This window comes from Humulus lupulus, chromosome 5 (genome assembly GCF_963169125.1).
Source record: "Humulus lupulus chromosome 5, drHumLupu1.1, whole genome shotgun sequence".
Lineage (NCBI taxonomy): Eukaryota > Viridiplantae > Streptophyta > Magnoliopsida > Rosales > Cannabaceae > Humulus > Humulus lupulus.
In genome coordinates, this window is record NC_084797.1 from 5,691,195 (window position 1) to 5,714,425 (window position 23,231).

Below are 23,231 nucleotides of genomic sequence, written 5' to 3' on the forward strand. Positions count from 1 at the left end.
GAGAGTGTTGTACTCTATGAAGCTATCGTTATCGTTAATTGTTATTCTTTCTTACGCTTCGAGAGTCGTGTTGATGCCTCATCAGAAAGGGTTTGGCCTTCAGGGTGTATGAAAGAGCATGGTTGATGCTCTACCATTTGCAAGAGGGTTCGATGCGGTTCAGGCCAGACGCAGGAAACAATGCGGGGCTGGGCGTCGAGGAAGCTCATTCTTTCAAACCCTGCCGTGGCGTCTATCATCTGATCGACTTTTAGTAGAGGGTAGCTATCCTTTGGACATGCTTTATTTAGGTTGGTGTAGTCTATGCATAATCTCTTTTTCCTGTTCTTCTTCGGGACCACGACAGGGTTGGCTAGCCAACTGGGATATAGGCATTCTTTGATTGCCCCTGTGCTCAGGAGTCGTTGTACCTCCTCTTGGATGACCTGGTTTACTTCGGGAGCGAACCTCCTCTGCTTCTGCTTGACGGGTGGGAAGGTGTTTGATATATTAAGGTTGTGACTCATGATGGAGGAGTCTATTCCGGGTATGTCGTGTGGAGACCAGGCAAAAGTTCCCACTCTAGTTTTGAGAAATTGGACTAGGGTCTGTTTTTCGTTTTCAGAGAGTTTGGTACTTACCAGCACTATTTTAGATGGGCCAGCGTCGTCTAGACATATTTTCTTTAGGTCATCGAGTGTGACTTGGGGTTTTTCTTGGTCTTCTTCTAGATCGATTCCTTTGAGGCATGCTGGTAGGTCGTGCTGTAATTGCTATTTGTCAGGATTGTCGTTATGGGAGGAAGTGCCAGAACTATTTATTTCTTTCAAGGTAAGGAATCACTTTTTGGCCTGCTTCTGACATCCCTTGATGTCGATGGTGTAGCGCCCGTTGGACGAGAGGCATCGCATCACCTGATGCAAAGTCGAGACTACCCCTTGCATCCTGTGGATCCAATTTCTCCCCATGATGGCGTTGTAGCTTGTGATGGAATCTATAATGAGGAAATCTACTGGCAGGGTACGCTCCGTGGCCACCACGGTTAATCGCACGACGCCTTTCGGGTATACTCTCTGGCTGTTAAATCCCAAAATGGGGGTAGTAGAGGGCCGGATCTGATTTTCCTCTAGCCCCATCATCTGGAAGGCTTCCCAGAAGAGGATGTCAACCCCACTGCCCCTGTCGACTATAACTCTACCCAACTGGCAATGGTCGACCTGTAGCGAAATGACGAGAGGATCGTCATGGGGTAGGTGCACTCCTTGCAAGTCATCGTCTGTAAAGGCGATTGCAGAGGCTGGATAACTTCTGCCTTCTGAAGTGACAAGATTGACCGCGTGGCCTAATGATCTGTATCGCTTCACCCGCTCCTCCATCCTCTTATGGATTTTGGTGGCACGCTCTTGGTATTCAGTGAGCTCCACGATCCCATGTATCATGGGGACTTGCTTAAGAGGCTCTTGTGGGCTTGCATAGGCTGTGCGTACCGGGTCTGCCGCTTGTGGTGCTGGGGCAGAAGCAGGATTATGCCGCGAGGTGCCGGGTCTGCCTGCCTCCTCAATGTATTGGGTAAGCCTCCCACTTCTCATGAGGGCTTGGATCTGATTGTTCAGGTTATGGCATTCAGCAATCGTATGACCATAATCTTTATGGAAGAGGCAGTATTTGTTTTTATCCCTTTTGTCTGGAGGAGTGGTAATCTTATACAGCTCATGCCAGATAGGGATAGAGATCTTGCAGAGAAGAAGAAGAGAGAGTGGCTAAGAAAGGATTAGAGTGTCTAGGTTTTCACTTATCCAAATCAACTGAGACTGACTTGCTTCCCTATCAAAACCCTAGATATCATATTCCTTATATAGGCAACTTAATGGGATTAATTAAAAATAAGAAAAAAAGAATAAAAGGCTTGGGCTGCCATAAATGGACTTGGGCCCAATCTCTTTGTTTTGAATTTAAATCACAATTGGGCCTAAATTCAAAACCTTTTATTTTATTATTATTATTTTTAATTAATTAATTAAATCCTTATTCAAATTAACTAATTATAATTTGAAACCTGATTTAATATTATTTATTTATATTGATACCAATTTATCAATATTAATAAATTTACCCAAAGATTCTCTTTTATTCTCTAAATCTCATATCTCTGTAAATTTTCCAAAATTGACCTAGTCAACTTTAAAAATCCTAATTGATAATTAAATCAATTAATTGAGACATTCTAGATGATTTACTCAAAGGTGATGCGGGGACCATGGATCCATGAAATCAAGCTCGAACAAGTTACCGTGAATTTATTTACGAATAATTTCACTACCTTATTAATTCCTCGTGACTCCACTATAGACTCGGAATTGAACTCTTGAATTCATAGAACGTATTTTCAAAACCATAAATACGTTATCCATTGTTATAACCATTACAATCAGTCAACCCTCTATCGATGACTTACTAACGAGCTGGGTGAAAATTACCGTTTTACCCCTCATCAGTATTTTATCCTTAACTCCCACTAAGTTCCTTATAAATGATATTTCTGTGAACTTAATCACAGAAATGAGATCTCAATCATTTAACCTTTTGAACAAAGCAATTAAGGAAATCATCTTTTCACTTCTCATACAGAAGTTATAGATTTCGTATCTATGAATAATACTCCCACTCAATTACACTAATAAATCTCCAAGATGTAAGTATGGGCTAGACCGTAGGGTAAGCTGGTAACGAACAAGTCAAAAGATTTAAATAATATAATTAGCAGAATATTATCACTCAGAATTAAGATCGACTTAATATATGGTCAACGTTGTGACATTGATTAGATTTGATAACAACGATACTTATTTATCAATCAATAATCAATATCGGTCCTAGTCCGATGTAACTAAATACATCCGATCTTATCTACTTGGTCGATGCCTTGGACAAGACATCACACCCTAAATGTGTAAGTAGATCATATCGTAGATTGCCTAATCAGTGAAAATCCAATGCACTGATCTAATCTTAGGACTCGTTCTTTTGAACATATAATTACAACTATAATCCATTATGACCTAGTCACTATAATTGTAACTATCCATATGTTCAGGATTTTATAAAATTTTGTATTATTTCAATAATCATGTAATAAAACAAGCAAGCAACACAGTTGTCAAACTAAATGATTTCTACTACTTTTATTGATAATATGAAATAGTGCTACATGTCCGACATGGTTTTACAAGGGTATAAAACCCAACAAGATATTATTTTGAACTAATTTCACGAGCTTTGTATTATTACTCTTACCTCTCTGGAAACTGCTTCAGTGTAACATATATAACATTGTTTTCATTCTTTGCTATATGATTACAGAGAACAGCAGTCCTGAAAAAATCTCTTAAAGAAAAAGTTATTAATTATTTGATTAAGGTTAATTTGAATGATCTTTCAAAAGTTTAGTTAATGGAAATAAATTTTTATATTTAAATTGTAAATTGTCAGCCAATTCATCCTGAATCATGATCAAAACCACTTATTCTTTCCCAAAAATAATTAGTAGAAATAAAGGTAAGACGAGAACAACCATATAATATAGCGATGATAGAAGAATGATGAAATTGAGTAAATTACTTCCATCTTGTTCTAATTCATATCTCCTGCTATGTGATGAACATTACTTTTGCAAGACCAAGGGCCATTTATCACAATCCTTCTTTGTTTGATTGGATTAGAATCGAACGTTATAGGCAAAGTATGACGCCTAAAACTCAGACCACTAACCGAGCTACTCGACATGACACATTGATCGTATCTTCATCTTTCAACCTAATATCAAAAGTCAACGCAAAGTCAACGCTCGAAAACCCTACCTATCTCGAGGCAATATTCTTTGCATGATGAGCCACCATGGTCATGTTTTTAAAGCCGGGCCACACTGTTCTAGTTGTATTTTCAGACTGATTGCTTATCCCGTCGAGCTCAAGAGTTTCAAAAGTTGTGTTTTTAGCTTTGATCGCAGTAGTATTAGCTGAGGCGATGAGTTGGTCGATGACTATGTTCTTTATTCCTATGTTCGAGACTTGAAAGCCAACTTCGAGAGGTTTGCTATTAGAAAATTGTTGTCATTAAATTTGGTGACTAATGTGTTGATTGAGATTGCTGGTAAATATAGCATATTCGCAGCAACTGGACTAAAATAGTTATGGTCAATATTACTGACATCATCATTGCACTCCTTGTCTTTCTCTTTCGAATCTATGGTGGAAGAAGAGATATTTTGCTCTTCTTTTTGTTTCTCAATGTCATCATCTCGATCGGCACTAGAACAAGGGAGATAGTAGTCATCATATTTCATATTCATTTTGGTAAAAGAAAAAATGTAGAGGAAACTATAAGGATTATAATCAAGTATACATCTCTTCTATATAATAAGTGTGTAAATGATAGAAATTATTAGTTTTAACGGTTTTTTTTTATTTTTTTTTAAACTTAACTTTAATGAAATATTCTTATATTTAACAGTAGTTTCTAAACCCTTAAATAAAATAAAATAAATAATTAAAAAAATTAAAATAGGATATTTTTAAGATATTTTGCAATGATTGATAATTATTTAAAAATAATTAATAATTAAACAAATTAAAAATAAGATATTTTTCAGATATTTTACAATAATAATTATTTTTAAATAATAAATAATTAAACAAATTAAAATATGATATTTTTGAGAAGTTTTACAATGATAATTATTTAAAAATAATAAAATAATATGTTTTATAACTTAAATAAACATTTAATTAAACTTAACTCACTTATTAGAATAATATCATATTAAATATATAATATAATCTACTGTAAATTAGCAACAAATTGTTTTTTTTTTAATTAGAAAAAAACTTAAATTTAAAATCCACGTATAATATTTAATATTACATTAAATATATAATATATAATCTCTTGTTGTCACTCACAAATTCATAAACTAGAACAAACATAAACTTAAACAAAATAAATAAATTATTTAATTAAAATAGGATATTTATTTCAAAATTTATATAACATTAACATAAATTTAATAAAAATAATTAATGAACTCTATAAATAAAACTAAGTAAACGTGCATTACACGTTGTTTGTATCTAGTATATATATATATATATATATATGGGTGCACTCTGGTTACTACACATAAATGATTACTTTAATATTAACCATTAGATTAAGATCAATGGTCCATATTTATAGTTGTTAATTAATATTTCTAAAAATAAATTTTGATTTTTTCAAATTTTTGGAAGGGTTACATGATGAAAAACATGTATTGATTATGAAAATATAATATTGTAAATTTTTTATTTTTTAAATGCATATCAATTTATAAATATAGTTAGTGTCTCTCATTGGTTGGAAACAACATTAATTACGGCAAAAAAATATATTTAAATTTGAAGTTAATGTACAAAAAAATATTTACCTAAATTTGAAGTTAATGTAGAAAAAAATATTTACCTGTTGGTAACTTGCTATATGTTGCCACATCATCATAATTATTAGTACCCATTTATGGGTAGTAACCATTGAGAAGTCTTCCATATATATATATATATAAATATATCTATTGAGTTGATGAGAGTCATTCATGAAAATTCAAATTTATCGGCCTAATACAAGCAACAAATTTTTAGTTACTTTTATTATTATTATTTAGTAAATTATATATATTATATTTAAACTAATTAACTATCAAATTTTAATAAATCTAAAATTAAAAAAATAATAAACTAATTAGTATTCAAAAACTCGATTTATCTAATGATTAGTACAAAATAAATATTCATTGCTCCATATTTGTTGAAACTATACTTTTTCAAAAAGAAACAAAATCAAATAATAGCACGAACAAACTAGTCCGAAGACATGACATGGTAAGAAGCTTGATATTATAACATTAACAATACTAATAAATTTTTATTTGTCAATTATATGTAAATTAAATAATTAATTTTTTTATTTAATTCTATAATTAGAACATTATTTATATGTTATATGATTTGTAATTTAAAAAGTTGAGTATTTATTAGTAAGTATTCAAATTCTAATAATTAATAAATATTTTTAATATAATTGTGTGTAAAGTATGGTTGAAATATATATGTAAAAATAACTAAAATTATAATTTAAACTAAGAAATATATTTAGCTTAGTGGTTGACTTATTTATTCTTAAAAAGAATGTGCAGAGTTCAAATCCCCACCCTCATTTTATTTTAAGAATAATAAAGTGGGCTCAAATATGGAATTGAAAAAAGGTGAAAATTACACCTAGTACCCAATTTAAGTTAACCTCTTTAATTTTTACCCATTTTTTTAAAACTCTTAGATTAATACCTAAACTATTAATGACTCTATCTATTATACAGTAGTCCAGTGGAACTAACGGTGGAATATTATTTAAAGAAAGAAATAAATGACACGACAGAGGCAAAGATTGAGATTTTTACATTGGACTTTTAGTAGTATTTTAAGGGTAATATGGGAAATATGCTTAAAAAAGTGGGTAATATTCAACTAAATGTTATTAGTAGCTATTTTTAGTTAACTAATCCTAAAACTGGGTATTTTTCAAGTTAACCCAATTGAAAGTGACACGAATAAGTAAAATCAGTCGGCCTAATCTTGGGCTCGGCTTGGCACGTATGAGACAAGATACAGATGGGTCGTGCTGACACAACTCACATTTATATACGGGTTCGGCATGACACATTTTTTGGAGGCACGAAAATATGAATTGGCCAGCCCACATTTAAAACTCTTGGTGGAGACTGCATGTTTTGATTGAGACTTTTGGTAAATCCGGCTTTATATGTCCAAAGGCCATGATCACCAGACCACGAACAATCCGACAAGCATATTCATGATCAACTGAGAAATTTCATGGCATTTATACATATTTCCAGGATAGATATAGATAAATATTATTACTTTTGTAGAATACTAGAGAATATCACTAATAGTGAAGTGTATATATATAGTAACATTTTAGATTAGTACAAAATATTCACAAGATTCAATTTTGAATTGACATTGTATAAATGCGATGAAGCTATGAAAGAAGAAACAATGGATCTCGTGGTAAGCTCTTTCTGCCATCTTCGTGTTCCATCTTCAGAACTCCAATGGTATTTACTACATATTGTTACCATTCCTCTATATATATACATACATATGATGTGCTTCAATCCAAACCTTTTAAATTATTGCACTTATATTTATATATATATATATATAATGGTGGTTCTATGTGCATTGTCAGGCATGCCAAGAATCATTTTCTTGATGAGCATATATGAGTGGAAACGATTGGCAATTGACTTGGAATTGGCCCAACAAATTGTTTTTGCCCCTCCTTCTGGTAATCTCAAAATCAAAAGCTTGAGTTTCATGTCTTCCTTCAGTTCAATCTTTCTGTTGATCATATATTGTTTTGAAACTATTTGTAGAATAGCCTAGTATAATCAGTGATCTGCAGTCATTTGAACTTGGTTTTGAGGAAAAGGTCAATTGTTTCATTAATTTTCATTTGAGAAACGTATTTCATAAGGTTGAAGATGGTTTGATGATGGCATAGTTTATTCCAAACATCAACCTAAAAAATCATGATGAAAACTCTAGGAAGATGTCTTCTGCTCGCATGCGAGTCGTTGCCTATAAATAAGTCTTCCCTTCTCTTCCCATTTTTTACGATTTCAAGATTTTCAAGCCTTATCTTTCTCTGAAATCCTCTCAAACCCGAAACTGTGTTCTTCATCCTCTCTTACTAACTCCCACTTTCACCAAGTTTTTTCCTCAAAATCTTCATCACAATAAGTTTCTTGACTTCATTTCTTTTGTTTGCATAATTCCTTGCAATTCGTTATTATGTTTCCATGCACTTTTGAACATTTTGTAACTTTGTGCTCTTAGTGTTCTTGATCTTTACATGAAAACCTTGCTTTTTTCTGGTACAAACCGATGATTTTCTGGGAAAATATCTGTTTAGGAAGTAGGAAAATGATTTAGGCTCCAGGTTATACTTGATCATGTTGATACGTCCAGGAAAATTCTTGAAAAATCGAGGAGATTGTTCTATTGTTTCTGCGAAAATTTAGTAGGAATTTTCCCTCCAAAAGGTAAGTGAAAAGTTTTCGTGAAAAGCTTTTTAACTGCCTTTTGGATCCATTTTGATTTCTGTTCGAGCATAGAATTGTGTTTCTCGAGCAACTCACATTTTATTAGGCACACATAGGTTGGTCGAATAACTCACTTCCCCTTTACTTGTTATCAAATGTATGCACGCGATCACTTATTCAGTTGACCCGAACTTGCTACAAATGCTGGTTGATGAAGTGGAACGAACTCGACCAGACATTGACCTCAATCGTGATATTCCGGAATCATCTAATGAATCTGGTGAGCACTCTCATTATGATTTTCATTTTGTTCCCGACCAGGAATATCGTCGCACGGTTGAGGAATTAGAACAAGGTATAAGGAAATTCCTTCCAAATGATTGGACTTTCATTATCCACCCTGACTCTGTTGATCCACTCCTAGTCGGAGTTCCGACCAGAGGGATGGCAACGAGCAGGTCTATGTTTGTTGAAGAGGCCATAACTGTTGCTTTCTGTTCACTAGATATGGCTAGGATCAAGCAAACAACTAGACAAAGATCATCAACAGATCCACAGGTCGCAAGGCATGCAACCAATGGGAAAAATGACGAGCAACAGCAACATCAACAACAATAGTCACAAAGGCAGCGGCTAGAACAACCGCAACAAATGTCATTGGAGGAACTAGAGATTGAAGACGAGCAGCTTACAGAGTTCATAAGACTCGTTGCAAAAAGAAAACCCCGCTCGAGAGGAAACGTTAAGTGGTACTGTAATACCCTAGCTTTCTAAAAAAATTGTTTAAATTGAATATATACATAAACAATAAATGTCGCTATATTTATCAAATATAACAGAAATTTCAATAAAATTGGATCCCAGTTAAAAAAAAAAACAAAATTGTCTTAAAATAAATCATAGCAACAATCTTTACTACAATAAATAAATTAATTAAAATAGGCGTGTCCAAGATCTCCCCATCGGCTACGTGGTCCTCACAAGATACACACACTTCTGGATCGAGTCCCGGCTTATTACATCTACTTTGAAATTTCACTTTTTATCTGCACAAAAGATAAAGAGATGAATGAGCAACTAAAGCCCAGTAAGGAAGTGTTTCAAGCATACAAACAAAATGATGTTACTTTTATAAGGATCAAAACACAAACCTTATATCATACTGAACTATAAGCAATAATTAATCAACAATGATATCGCATACTTCTAGCACAACGTCAACACATATATAAATGAGTTAAGAGACCAAGAGATCTTGATTCTGTTTGGAATAAACTATCCATAAGACCATTATTGGTCAAAACTGTGGACCTACATGATCAAATATTGTAGACCTACACCTGTGATCTTTGCCCAAAACTCAACAAGCAAGATTAGATTCAGAAGAATTATAACTCAAAGACTAGTCCTATCTAACTTCCTTACCTCAAAAATCTGAGAATATGAATAACTCGTGGGAGAGATCGCAAAGCTAGGACCCTAATTAAACACACATTAATCCATATTATAATCCAATGACCAAAAGAATCTAAACCTCATCCATAATACAACAGGAAGCTATAAAATATACCCTCTATCGGTGTGACCAAAAATAAGCACCAGCCTTCCTTAGCTATTTGTCACTTAAAACCTAATATAGACATTAATCACCATCAGTGACTTTCTAAAAACGCTATCATTAAATCACCAAAGGACAAAATCTTACCTTAATACTCTGTCAGTCGAAAACTCCAAGCACAAAGATGACAAGAGTATTACTTGTCTATTCTTTAGATCACTTTGTTTTTCTCACTCTTTCTGTATGTCGACTTATATATATTATCACACTTGTGGTAATCCCTGCTAACACAACTAAACAGCAAGCACAACTACAAACTAATGCTAAATGTTAGCAATAATTAAAACTGATGCACAAGAACACAGAAAAAACCAATCAAATAGTCGAATGATAAAGTATTGCTACAGCAATTATCTCAGCAAAACAGAAAAGAAAATAAAGCAAGAAACACAAACAGTTTTATACTGGTTCGGCCAAATGGTAGTTCCTACTTCCAGTTTCTCCCCTTTATTGATCTTGATACAATGTGTATACAACTCTTGATTACAGCAGCTCAATCTCTCAATGATCAAAACACCATGATCATGAACAAATACAAAAATTACTCTCGGGAAAACTTTTGCCTCTCAAATCACTTGAGAACAAGAAAAGTGATTCTTGTTTAGACTTTAATCTCCTTAGCTATGATTCAGTATGAATCAATCTCACTAACTCATAATACTCTGTTTTTCAAAGAGTTCTAACCATCTGTTTAAATAGAAAGCAAAAGACTAAACTAACCCGAGACTATTAACTAACTTAACCACCTTAACTATATTAACATTAACTATCATATAGTTAAGACTTCTTGTTTCTTTTATGTGGATTACAAATACCACAACACTCATTCAAATTTAAACTCATAACCATACATGTTTTAAACTCCCTCAAATATCTCAACTAATTCCATCTAACTAATCTATAGGAACCATCCGAAATTCTCTATTTTAGTTCTAATTATTTAGAAAAAAACTTATCATATTACTTAACGTTACTTAGATAATCAAAGTTTATTTCTTGCTTTCTTGCTTTACAAATTATATCCTGGTCGTATATTTTTATCTAGATATAACAAGTTTCTTGCTATATGTATTTTTAAACTTTATTGCTCGTTTTATACAATCAAAGTTTTCCTTGTTGGACGAAGCACAATACTTTATAAATTTTTGAAAACTTTGCTAAGTATTACTTTGTTGTCCTAATTTAACTCATTTACTTATATGTGATTATGAATACCCTATATTCCCCCCAAGTGATCGAGGAGGTCAGTCATTGGTCACTTGCCAAATGATCAGGTTTACTCGAGCTAACATAGCTGCTCGAATTCACTATCATATAGCAGTATACTTTTAATTTTTCTTTAGGAATTACACATGTTAAGTAATACTTGTATAATAACAAATTTTGGCAATAATGAGTGTGTCGAGCATACTCCCTTGTTTATATCTCATAATAGTATGGACAAAACGTGTCTATTGAAAAAATTTCTACGAGCAATGCTTGTTTTGAAAAAAAGGAACATAAAGTATGGAATTAATTGGTCGTTGGTAAGGCCAAAACATGTCTGGTGACCAAATAACAAAATATTGTTTAAATAATTAATTGGTTTTTACAAAAAATTCGCATTTCCTGCCTTGCAACCAAAAAATTGAAGACGTGCTATACAAATAAATAAACCTTAGAGTTATGCTGGTCGATATAACTTGGCAAATGTGCCTTTGACCAGCATTTATTGATAATATTTTCGTAAGTGCTTGTCATTCTAGTATCTTGCAATTAGTTCACCATTTATTCAAGCAAGTTTATACGTTCCTTGGTTCAATACCTCTACGATCTGGTATGGTCCTTCCCAATTGGGTCTCAAACCTCTTGCTGCAGGATCCTTAGTGTTTTGGAACACTTGTCGCAATACTAGATCTCCTGGGGCAAACCTTCTATTTTTGACACAAGAGTTGAAGTATTTGGCTACTTTTTGCTAGTAAGCAGCCACTCGCAACTGTGATTTTTCTCTTTGTTCCTCGATCAGGTCAAGGTTTCAGCCAACAATTGGTGGTTTTGTTCTTGGTCATAAATGCTTTTTCATTGTGTCCTTCAAAGTCTTGTTGACAGCATCTATCTATCCATTTGCTTGGGGATAAGCAAATGCAGAGAAACTTTTGGTAATACCATGCCTCACACAAAATCTAAGAACATATCGCTGTCAAACTGGTACCGTTATCTGTGACGATCTTCTTTGGTAGCGTGATGTTTTTGACCACAAAGTCGAGCACTTTCTTCGAAGTAATGGCTGCTAGTGGTTCTGCTTCAATCCACTTAGTAAAATAATCCACCGTGACCACTTCGAATTTCACTCCTCCTTTTCTTGTTGGGAGTTGCGTGATTAAGTCAATGCCCCACACAGCGAAGGGATGTAGACTTTACATTTGTTTAAGTTCATTTGAAGCAGCTTGAGGTATTTTGGAGGATTTTTGACACTTGTCATATTTTCGCACATACTCCATGGAGTCTTCATTTATCGTAGGCCAAAAATATCATTGTCTCAGTATTTTCTTGGCTAAACTTTGCCCCCTGCATGATTATCATAATAACGGAGAATCACTAGGTTACCCAAAATTAAATATCAGCATTACTTCTTGATTGTATTTGTGGTACTTACTTGATTTTCTTATATCATATTTATATGTATAAATAGGGGTCCATCCCCATTGAAATGATACACAAGAGTTTAGCTCTCTCTTTTCATCTCTCTATTTCTCTGTCTATTTCTTTTCTTTATATTTTATATTTCAGTATTCTTAATATAGTTTTCTAACAATATTTTTAATGAATGAAAAAAAAATGATGACTTAACTAAAAAATAATAGCTCATTTGCAATGAAATTAATATTTTAACATTAATGTTTTTTTTTTCATTTTGGAGTGATTTTAAAAGGTATAATAACAAAAATCTCATGTCTATTCTTGTTAAATGACATAATTAATTAACATAAGTTTTTTAAAACTATAAACCATCATATCACACTGTAATTTATAAATATTTTTAAAGCTACATCAAAAACGAATAATAAAAAATTATAGTTATCAAAATTTAAAAAAAAAACATAGAAAACATAATCTTCAAATTTTTATTAACAAGATAATTAACAAAAGCATCATAGAAAAAAATTTGTGATTCTTACAAAGGAATACATTATTTAGTTCCTTCTTGGTTGCCAGGGAACCATCTTAAGTAGTAGTATATAGTTGAACTGATATATCATTTTAATACTTTGTATATAGTAAATTAGTATAAAATTATGCATTTCTACCTATTTTAAGAAATGATTATTTAATTTGATAGAATTTGTAAATATGTTTAAATTATTTTATGAAAAAATAAACATTATTTAACATAACTAATAGAAATATACAGTTTTAAACTGATTTATCACATGTAATGCATTAAACTAATATTAATTTATTAATAGGATACTATGTTGGTTTCAAAACAAACAGCATAGTGCTAAAATGGTATATCATTTTTAAATACTCATTTTGTTTTATATTTTAATCTTAAATTTGATATAAATTTTAGATAAGAGTTTTTCCATAATTTACTTGTTATATAATAAATAAGTTTAATGATATTGTGACTTAAGTGATTTATGCCAAAGACAAAGATTATATCATTAAAAATTCCATCATTTTTTCAATGAAGAATATATATTTGAAAGAAACTAATATACGCACTAATTAACTTTAATAATTTTGGAATAAATTCCACTTTATAAAAAAGTTTCTATACTTGGGCCAAACAAAAAAATCAATAAAGATATTTCTACAACTCTATCCGAAATAAAAGCAAAATATTATACGAAAACATAAAACTTCAAATATACGAATTTATTATTAGACCATCTTTATGCAAATGATAATGTTTTTGGGAATATATATAATAGGAAATTTCATCAAAAGGGTCTCATAATTAACAAGTAGAATTGCTTCCAAAACTAGTACAAATGACTAATTTAAACTTTTTATGACAATTACCAAGTTCACTACCAAAGACATATCAACCATAATAATGGTTAAAGGCCTATAATTAATCAAAACACTATTATTGAAAATCAAACAACATTTTACACGTTCCATGAAGATCAGTGCATCCGCCGAATAACCATTTGAACAGTGTCAAGGAACAAATATGAAAATAAAACTACTTAGCCAACCCACCGTCACAAAAATCCACTAACCCCGTCATTAAGGTATAGTGTGACAATTAGAAAAACCTATTTTTTTTTACCAATCAAATTAAAACTCTAACAAGAAACCAAAAAGACAACAAATAAAGCTAAAAACAGCCAAGCAAATCAACCCTCAAAGCCAACGGACATCAAAACTTGAGTCCATAGAACTGACCCAAACCAATGCCATCCAACCACCCTAAGCAACCCAGACTCGTCCACCCAAACCATCGTCACCTAACCTCAAACCACCACTGTACGTACGATCCTAAACCACTGTTGAAGAAGGAGACCAACTCGACGCGACTCAACATCTCAGTCCCAAACCATAAACATCAAAATAGGACAGACACAAGCCAAGTCAACCAGAGCCAGTTGCGAGCTGCCAAAGCTCCGACTGAGAGGAGAGAAACACAATCCCTTGAATTGGGTTGGAGTGCAAGGGAGATAGAGAGAAAAAGTTAGGATTTTCTCTCTTAAATTTTAGTGATAATATTAATACTAAAGTTAAAATTGAAAGGGTCTTCTTCGGTAATTGGACTTTTGACGGCGTAATAACATGCCGGCAAAGGTGGGGCACAAAAAAAAATTGTTTACTACGGAATATGGAAAAACACTTTTGCCGGCGTAATTTTGGACCGGCAAAAGTTGAACCTTTTGTGGCATGAATTTAGCTTACAATATTATGTGTTGCGTTCCTCCTTTTACAAAGAGTTTTAGGGGAGATATTAATTTTCACTAGTCTTTGGTATTGATGTTATTATAACATCATGAAAATCATTTTATGTTTACATCTTCTGATTACATCTTCAATCTCTCTTTAGTTTTAACCTCATGGTCTAATACTTTACAAGTTTAATTAGCCTTTTCTCCACACTTCGTCTTTTCTGTAGCCGTAATTTTTGGGCAAAATTGAGTCGTAATCTATACAGCCATGACTCATGAAGTTCCCCACTCTTCTCGAAGGTGTGCATATTTCTTCGTAATTTTTTTTAAAGTGAATGCCAGAATTAAAATATATTTTAAAGAGCCTTAGAGTGATTTAAGAGCTTGTAAAAAGAATAAAGATCAATATAGTGAGAAAGATGCATAACATTAACATTATCTTTAAAGATAACGATACATGCATATAGTCCGTACATACTATTTCTCATGAACTACATACACATATCCATATATGATGTAGTAACATCTCTTATTGCAAGCCCATATCATACACACAGTAGCTAGATATATATATCACTCATACATATAAATATATAGCCATATATCATTATATGGCATATGATGATGATGATGATGATGATGATGATGATAAGAGCTAGAGCTAGAGATATGGAAGATGACGACGATGCTAATCATTATAGATGAGGGCACCTGAGGTGAACAAATGGAGAAACTGTTCGAGGGTGACCAAGGCATTTTGATCACCGTTGCGATGCACATGCAGAAACGCCGCAGTAACATCTTCGTCTGAGAGTTTAGGCTCGAGGATTTTTAAGGCCGACTCGAACTCAGATCGGTTGATCTTTCCATCCTTATCGGTGTCAACCGTCTGAAACGCCTTACGCACGTCCTCCATTTTATCCTTCCTAACTTTTGATGGTTGTGGAATGACTAGCACCTGAATTTTTTTCCGTGGCCGTGGCGGTGACGGTGGCGGTGACGGTGGCGGTTTCACTATTATTATTCGTCGTTCATTTCTTAAAGCGTCAGCAGCTGCAGCGGCACCGGCAAATACAGCGGCTACAGCGGCAGCGGCGGGGACAGCGGCAGCGACACCAGCACCGACACGGGCTGCAGTAGCGGCACCAACACCGATACGGGCTGCAGTAGCGGCACCGGCACCGGCACCTGCCAGTTGAGACGGCCCAACGCCAAGGAAGAGTAGGGAGAGCATGCTTATTATTATAAATTAAATTTTACGAGGAAAAGATGATTGAGTAACTAGTTAGTTTAAGTTGTCTACTTATATAATCACGTACTAGTGTACATAGCATGTGGATGGCACGTGCCTGAATATAATTTAATAAATGTTTTAGAAAAAGTAATTAAATTTTAAACAAATTATAAATTAAAATTAAAAAAAACAGAATAAACTTCAAATATTTTTAAGAGAATATATATATATATATATAAATAAATTATATTGGACTAAAACAATAGAATTACATAATATACTTGATTCTGTTAAAAAATAGAATTACATAATATACTTGTTTGAGTTTATGTATAAAGTTCTTCTGTTGTTGTTGTAATATTGATATCTTTAATTGGTGTAGAGTTATTCTAATCTATATTTAAAATTTTTGTTTTTTTGAATGTGTTGATATGAAGTGCCTAATTGTTGTGTAATCATTGTTTTGCATATCGTATTTTTGCAATTAAAATACTTTAAAAATCTAAAATAATATTTTTTAAAAAATTAAGCACAGTAAAAAACAAAAAAACAATAAAAAAGATAATATATTTATGAAAAAAATCTCTCTTAACTATATAACACATTAAAAAAACATATTTTTTCATGATTTTATTTTTATGTCATAAAGTAATACATGCAATTTTGGGATGAGTTCATTTATATAGCGAAACACATGAAATTCAGTGTTATGCTTAATGAGTTTAGATAAATAATGTGTATGTTATTAAACACTTTAAAGTAAAATAACACATAAATTATTTTTGCAATATTTACACTACAAAAAATAAAGCATATACCGAGAACACTATACCGAGAATACGTTCTCGGTATAGACAATTCAGAACCGCGCCATATCTACGCGGTTTTTTTTTCATTTTAGTTGATATACGCGAGGACGCTATACCGAGAACATGTTCTCGGTATAGGTTCTTTATATACTTCGCCTTCTTCAAACAGAGAGCTCATTTCTCTCTGAAACCCAAAAAACCCCAACCCCTTTTCTCCGTTTTCTCCGCCATTTTTTTCCCATTTTCTGGATTTAGGCCCCCAAAAGCTTGGTTTTTGATAAATCTTCCCTTCCAAAGAAGATTTAATCAGCAATAAGGTCTATTAAGGTATGCATTTATATATATTTCATTTTTATTTGTGTATAAATTTATCAATTTTTTTTCTTCGGTTTTGGTCTTCTCTAATGAGTTTTTTATTTGTTTATTTTCAGGTGTTGCATTATTCACAAGTGGTTTTACAGGTATTACGAATTTTCTTTATAATTTTTTGGTTTTTTTTTATATTTTTTGCATAAATATATTTGGGGTTTTATGTATAATTTGTTTAATATTGTTAATATATTGTTATTTGTCATATTATATATAATTTTTTATTATGTATTTAAAATAGTTAAGAATAATAATTAGTAATGAAAATTAGTTAAAAGTTTAGTGATATCCAATTTAGAGGAAATAATGTTGTGTAGTATTTTAGTAAAATACATATATAGCTTTAGGATTTAGTTAGTGTAATCATATAGATAAATAAGTAATTTATTAGTATGAAACTTTATTAATTTAATAGTTTGTTTTTTAGGTATATAAAATGACTTTTAGTTATAAAAATATGTTTGTATGAAAATATAATATTTGAGTGTTTGTTTTTTAGATTGGGTTAAATAATTTTAGTGTTAGATTATTAGATTTGGTTAATAAAGTTTGATTATTAGAGTGAGTTTTGTTTATTTCATTTGAATTTTGTTGTTGTTGTTAATTTTTTTATTCTTAGTGTTGATGAATATTGATGCTTTGTTTTTGTTGTTAATTTTTAGTAGAATTATGATATTTTAAATAGAAAATTGAATAATTAATAAAATTTAGAGTAATAATTATAAATTATATAGTCATTTACAATGTATTTGTATTGCTTTGTGTATGTTCTGGGACTGGATATTTTTTTATGTGTTATTTGCAGGTTTTTAAATTTTGGGATATATGAAAATACAGTCGTTATGCTGCCCAATTTTTTATAGAATTAAAAGTACTCAATAAAATTTCTAATTTAAGAAATAGTGAATTGATAAGTAGTATAATATATTTATAATTATAATTAAATAAAATTAACAATAACATTATACAACCAAATTTTAATAAAAATAAACATTAATCTTGAAATTTTATTTAAATAAGTAATAAATCTTAAAGTAATTATAACGACTTAAACAAATCTTAAAAAATTTGTGTAAATTTATAAAACTATTCAATAAAGCATAAGTAAAATATTTTATTTAATAAATCATGAATTAATATGTAAAAAAAAAATTAACAATTATATTATTAAAAAACCAATTTTAAACACAATGTTAATCATTATTAAAATTAAAATTAATATTTGAAGTTAGAAAAAAAATAAGTCAAATTTAAATAATTTTAATAATATTTACACTCAAATATATTATAGTTAGATATCATAAAACAACATAATTAACTTCAAAGAGCATAAGACATTAAAAAAACATATTTAATTTTATTTGTTTTTTTCTTTGGTAATAAGAAATTATTACCAAAGATATGATAGTGTTATTATCACCTAGTGATAATTTTTTATTTTTTTAGTGTTCATCACAAGAAGTCTTAGACCCGTTCAGAGAGGGTGAGTCATTGAAGACTCTTAAATTTTCCTCTCTCTAAATTAGGACACACACACAAATTGATTGTAAGTTTGATGATTAGTGTTTCGTGCAGTGCTACATTCATACAATGTCGATCGACAAGAGCTGGATTAATTTGACAGATCGATTATCCGATGAGTATGAGGTTGGTGTGATGGATTTTCTCCAGAGAGCTCGGCAGTGTGTTAACTCAAGGGGATTGGTGAAATGTCCGTGTAGGAGGTGTGTCAACGTTGAATTTCAGACGATTGATGTATTAGAAAATCATCTCTTTGTAAATGGTTTTCTACGGAAATATACCAATTGGCATTGGCATGGAGAGGATGAAATAATACCAATGAGGAAAGTGATAGATCAAAATGATGAAGATGAAATGATGGATGTTCTCAATGATGTTATGCAAAATGACAATGACGAATATGAAGAGAATGAGCGCGATCAAGAGATACCTACAACAGACTACACGGGTGGGCAACATTAGTCAATCCCAGCGCTGCGCTATAAAAAAGTTAATTAATTAATTATTTTTTAGTTTGTTTTTCTTATTTACGTTTAATTATTAATTTTATAAAAATATATGTACGTGACAACGCAATTTAGAGACTGGGCAACTTGAGCCAATCCCGGATAGCTGGATGGATACTCACCATAAATCAAGCACAGGGTGGGTGACAGAGACAGCAAAAAATACTTGGGTACGTTAAGTTTTTTTAAACATTTTTCAAAATTGTAATGGTTTGTTTACGAAACATAATTATATTATACTTTGTCTCATAGGAGGAATTGTGTGCATATCGCGACACACAGCAGACACAGACAACTGATACTGAGAGTTCCACACCAGTTTCGAGTGCGCCTGAAGATGAAGACATATCTTTGGTACAAACTGTCTTCGGAAAACGACGGGGCCACCAGAAAGGATATGGACGTATCCTTAACATAAGAGACCAATGTAACGCCCCAACTCCTGGGACCGTTACGGTGTGCCTTGTAAATAGTGCTAAACTCGCTAATCGAGACATTTGGCCAAAATCGTGATCTAAGTATGATTAGCGGTTTAGGGATTAAACATTTTGGTTAAGATATAACGTTTCACTAGTACGTTTAACATATACATTGGGATCCCGAAAATACAATTAAGAGTTTATTACAGAAAATATTTACAACAGGCCGTTCTAAGCGGCAAAACAGGGTTCAACCCTAGTTCCACTTTAAACCTCAACCGTGGCGGTCGAGCAGCCGCATATGTACACGTCATCACCTAAGCTCTCCAACTCAAGGGTGGTCCATCTTCCTCTTGCCTTTACCTGCACCACATAGCACCCGTGAGCCGAAGCCCAGCAAGAAAACATAACACTTTTCATAAACATTATCAAATGATTATCATTATAATCACACTTAATATAAAGCTTTCAAACCAATGGGTGCACATCACATGATTCTAGCGGGAGAGTGGCTGTTACATAAGCCACTAGCCTCCAAGCTCTCTTTTCTAGCGGGAGAGTGGCTGTTAGGTAAGCCACTAGCCTCCAAGCTCTGTCTTTTAGCGGGAGAGTGGCTGTTAAGTACGCCACTAGCCTCCAAGCTCTGTTTTCTAGCAAGAGAGTGGCTGATAGGTAAGCCACTGGCCTTCAAGCTCTGTTTATTCATCGACCCTCAGGGTCGGTCAGGCATTAATGCTCCTTGAGTCATTCAATGCTAGTAATCGATTAGATCTAATCCCTGTTGGCTTGCGTGAACCACGCTAAGTCCATCCTTGACTAATAAGTCAGCGCTAAGTGACCAGTGTCCAGTATCACCGCCGAACTTGACTAATAAGTCACAGCTTCACAGCTGACACTAACACCTTTGCCAATTCTGACTGATGAGTCAGTGCAACGTGACCAGTGCCCAGTACCACTGCCGAACCTGACTCATAAGTCACAGCTTCACAGCTGATACCAACACCTTTGCCAATTCTGACTGATGAGTCAGTGCAACGTGACCAGTGCCATACACAAGTAAGCAATGCTATCAACATATATCATATGCCAGTTATCCAAGAATAGGGCATTCAGCATGCTTACTAAACAATTTCCAGCATAATCATAATCATGCACAAATTCAGAGACTCAAGCTCTGGCCAATCTCATATTCATCGTTCATGGCATGCCCTATCACATGTTCCTCGTGCATTACATGCATCACACTTAATTATCCAGCATGCCTCAACAACAGTCATATGCAAATGGCAAGGTTTGCCAAGCATTCATTATGCTAACAATGTTTACATTTAAACATCCAACATGCATCATTCATAGCCATGCATGTCATACTCAATAGCCAATCAACATGCATCATAATAGCCATGCATGTCATGCTCAATAATCAATCAACATGCATCCATAATAGCCATGCATGTCACATATACACAGGGTGCAGTTTTCTTACCTCAGATTCGAGCTAGTACCAATATAAGAACGATCCTTGAGAAAGATCAACCTTTAAGTCCTTAGCGGTCACCTAATCATAACCATATATGGAACACCATTAATAACATGATAATCAAAGGTTCCACACCAATATCTAGCCCCCAAGAGATCAATCCAAACTAATCCAAGTAGTAGGGACACTCCCGAGGCCCATAGCTAAGTTCCCGGGGTCAAAACGAGCAAACGGGGTGAAAACAGGGCAAGGGCTGCGGCCCTAGCACCTTGGGCCGCGGCCCCCAGGGTTCTCTGAGGCAAGGGCCGCAGCCCCCTCTATCAAGGGCCGCGGCGCCCAGCGAAGACAAATTCCTAACACCTGCTTCTTCGAACTAGGGCCGCGGCGCACAAGAACAGGGCCGCGGCCCCCAACCCTGGGCCATTCCCAAACGCGTTTTAAACACTCCAAATCTTCCAAAAACATTCCCAAACATTCCCCAATCATCAAATCAAAGTTCCCAAACTCCCCAATGGTCCAAAACCACCAAAACCCAAGGCTCAAACCAACCAAAAACTCAACAATTAACAAAGTCCAATTCTAAGCTTTAAAACTTTAAAGACTTAAAACTTCAAACTTAGATTACCTTTGATTGGGTTGTTTCTCGTCAAATCCTTCGGTTAAGAAGCTTCTAATCTTTCCTAGGATCGCTATGCCTCGACCCTCGCTTGATTCCGACTCCCAGAACTCAAGATTTCCTCAAAAAGGCTCAAACGGTAAAACAGACTGTTTTGAGAGAGAACGAGAAGTTTCTAACGTACGTTCTTATCTGTCAAGCTACTTCAAGCTTAAGTAACCTTATATAAAACCTAGTGCTCGGGGTCTCGAAAACACCCCCCGGGGACACTATAGTCAAAACTTACAGAATTTCACCCTGATCTCAAATATTCCCAATCTATCACCAAATAACATTTCTATTACCCCAAAATTGACCCCGTTATGGTAAAACCGCTAACTCATAAACTAAGATCGTCTCATGCCACATAGCTCGAATATGTCTCCATAATAATGAGATCTCATTCACATATTACAATATGCACCCAATAGGCCAAATTACCAAAATGCCCTTATCATTTTAAATACTCCCATACGCATGCATTTATCATCATATAATAATATAATTCACATTAACATGCATATGTTCACTTTATAACATATTAAATCAATTATGGCCCTCCCGGCCTCCTAATCAAGGTCCTAAACCTTATTAGGAAATTTGGGGCATTACAACTATCCCCTCCTTACAGAAATTTCGTCCTCGAAATTTATCTGAACAGCCCGGAATAAGAATTCCGCACAACCAATTCCAGTTTCCCAGGTCATTCTCTTGACCTCACTGTTTCTGCAACATACCTTAAATCAAGGTATACTTTGTTCCACATATCCTCATAACTCAACTCATGAGTTCTTTCAACCCATGTCCACTGCATGGAAATGCACAAAACAATGTACAACTATCGGAACCCAAACTATGGTCCAACAAAAGATAATCTGACCAGTCCTATCCAGGACTTAAACTGTCATACCAATCTAGGCTCAACTTGCCTTTACTCATCACCCCTTACCATGGTGATTCTTTAGGAAGACATAACTTCCTACCTGGAACTCCATGTTCCTGCTTTTCAGTTTAGTATCACTTTCCATTTATTCTGAGAAATGAGCATCCCTGCTCCAACCTCTAGTAACCTCTATGGTCCCCTGAACCATCTCATGATTCAGATGTAACATCTCACCCATCACATTCCAATGTACAGGTGATGAACATGTTCTACCATACCTTATCTCATAAGGTACCCTTTCAACACTGGACAGTTCTCCCTCTGATTATAATCAGCCCGAGAATAACGATCTGTACAAAATTCTATTTATATACTCATTGCCTTCTCTCACCCTTCCATAACCTGGAAGTAACATTAGAGTCTTCATCTGATAAGATAGACCTTGAGTTCACGAAGGCTCTCTATCCTTCTCACAAGGAGATTCAAATATAGATCAGCTATACTTTCCACCTGTCCTTACTGATACACTAGACTCACTTGGACTACCAGTCCACAATGACTTAATGCCAAATCATTTCAATCCATCAACCTGGGAATCCCACCGCGAAACCCATCGCGATGCTCACTCATTCCCACTATGAAACACCCAAAGGCTGTAATGGCCTTGCTGTTTCCTGATACACTGTCTCGACCTGCTAACAGGTTAAGAACTTTATACATGCCTCGATATATGCC

At 33.6% G+C, this 23,231-nt stretch overlaps 2 protein-coding genes across 2 annotated transcripts; both read right to left on the reverse strand.

Annotated features, from left to right (window-relative positions):
• Nucleotides 1-818: 818 nt before the first annotated feature.
• Nucleotides 819-4,327, reverse strand: LOC133778109 (uncharacterized). Its single transcript, XM_062217934.1, has 2 exons — nucleotides 4,183-4,327; nucleotides 819-1,663 (listed from the first exon to the last, which is right to left on the reverse strand). The coding sequence occupies exons 1-2, from the start codon at nucleotides 4,325-4,327 to the stop codon at nucleotides 819-821; spliced, it is 990 nt and encodes a 329-aa protein (XP_062073918.1).
• A 10,981-nt stretch (nucleotides 4,328-15,308) lies between these two features.
• LOC133778116 (probable calcium-binding protein CML22) lies at nucleotides 15,309-15,854 on the reverse strand. Its single transcript, XM_062217939.1, has one exon. It carries the CDS (start codon nucleotides 15,852-15,854, stop codon nucleotides 15,309-15,311), a length of 546 nt encoding a protein of 181 aa, XP_062073923.1.
• Between the last annotated feature and the right edge of the window lie 7,377 nt (nucleotides 15,855-23,231).

Coding starts and splice junctions, on each gene's coding strand:
- LOC133778116 (XM_062217939.1), bottom strand. CDS start 15,854: ATGCTCTCCCTACTCTTCCTTGGCGTTGGGCCGTCTCAACTGGCAGGT.
- LOC133778109 (XM_062217934.1), bottom strand. CDS start 4,327: ATGAATATGAAATATGATGACTACTATCTCCCTTGTTCTAGTGCCGAT. Junction 1,664..4,182: donor GGAGTGCAATGATGATGTCA/GTAATATTGACC, acceptor CCACTCCTCCAG/ACAAAAGGGATAAAAACAAA.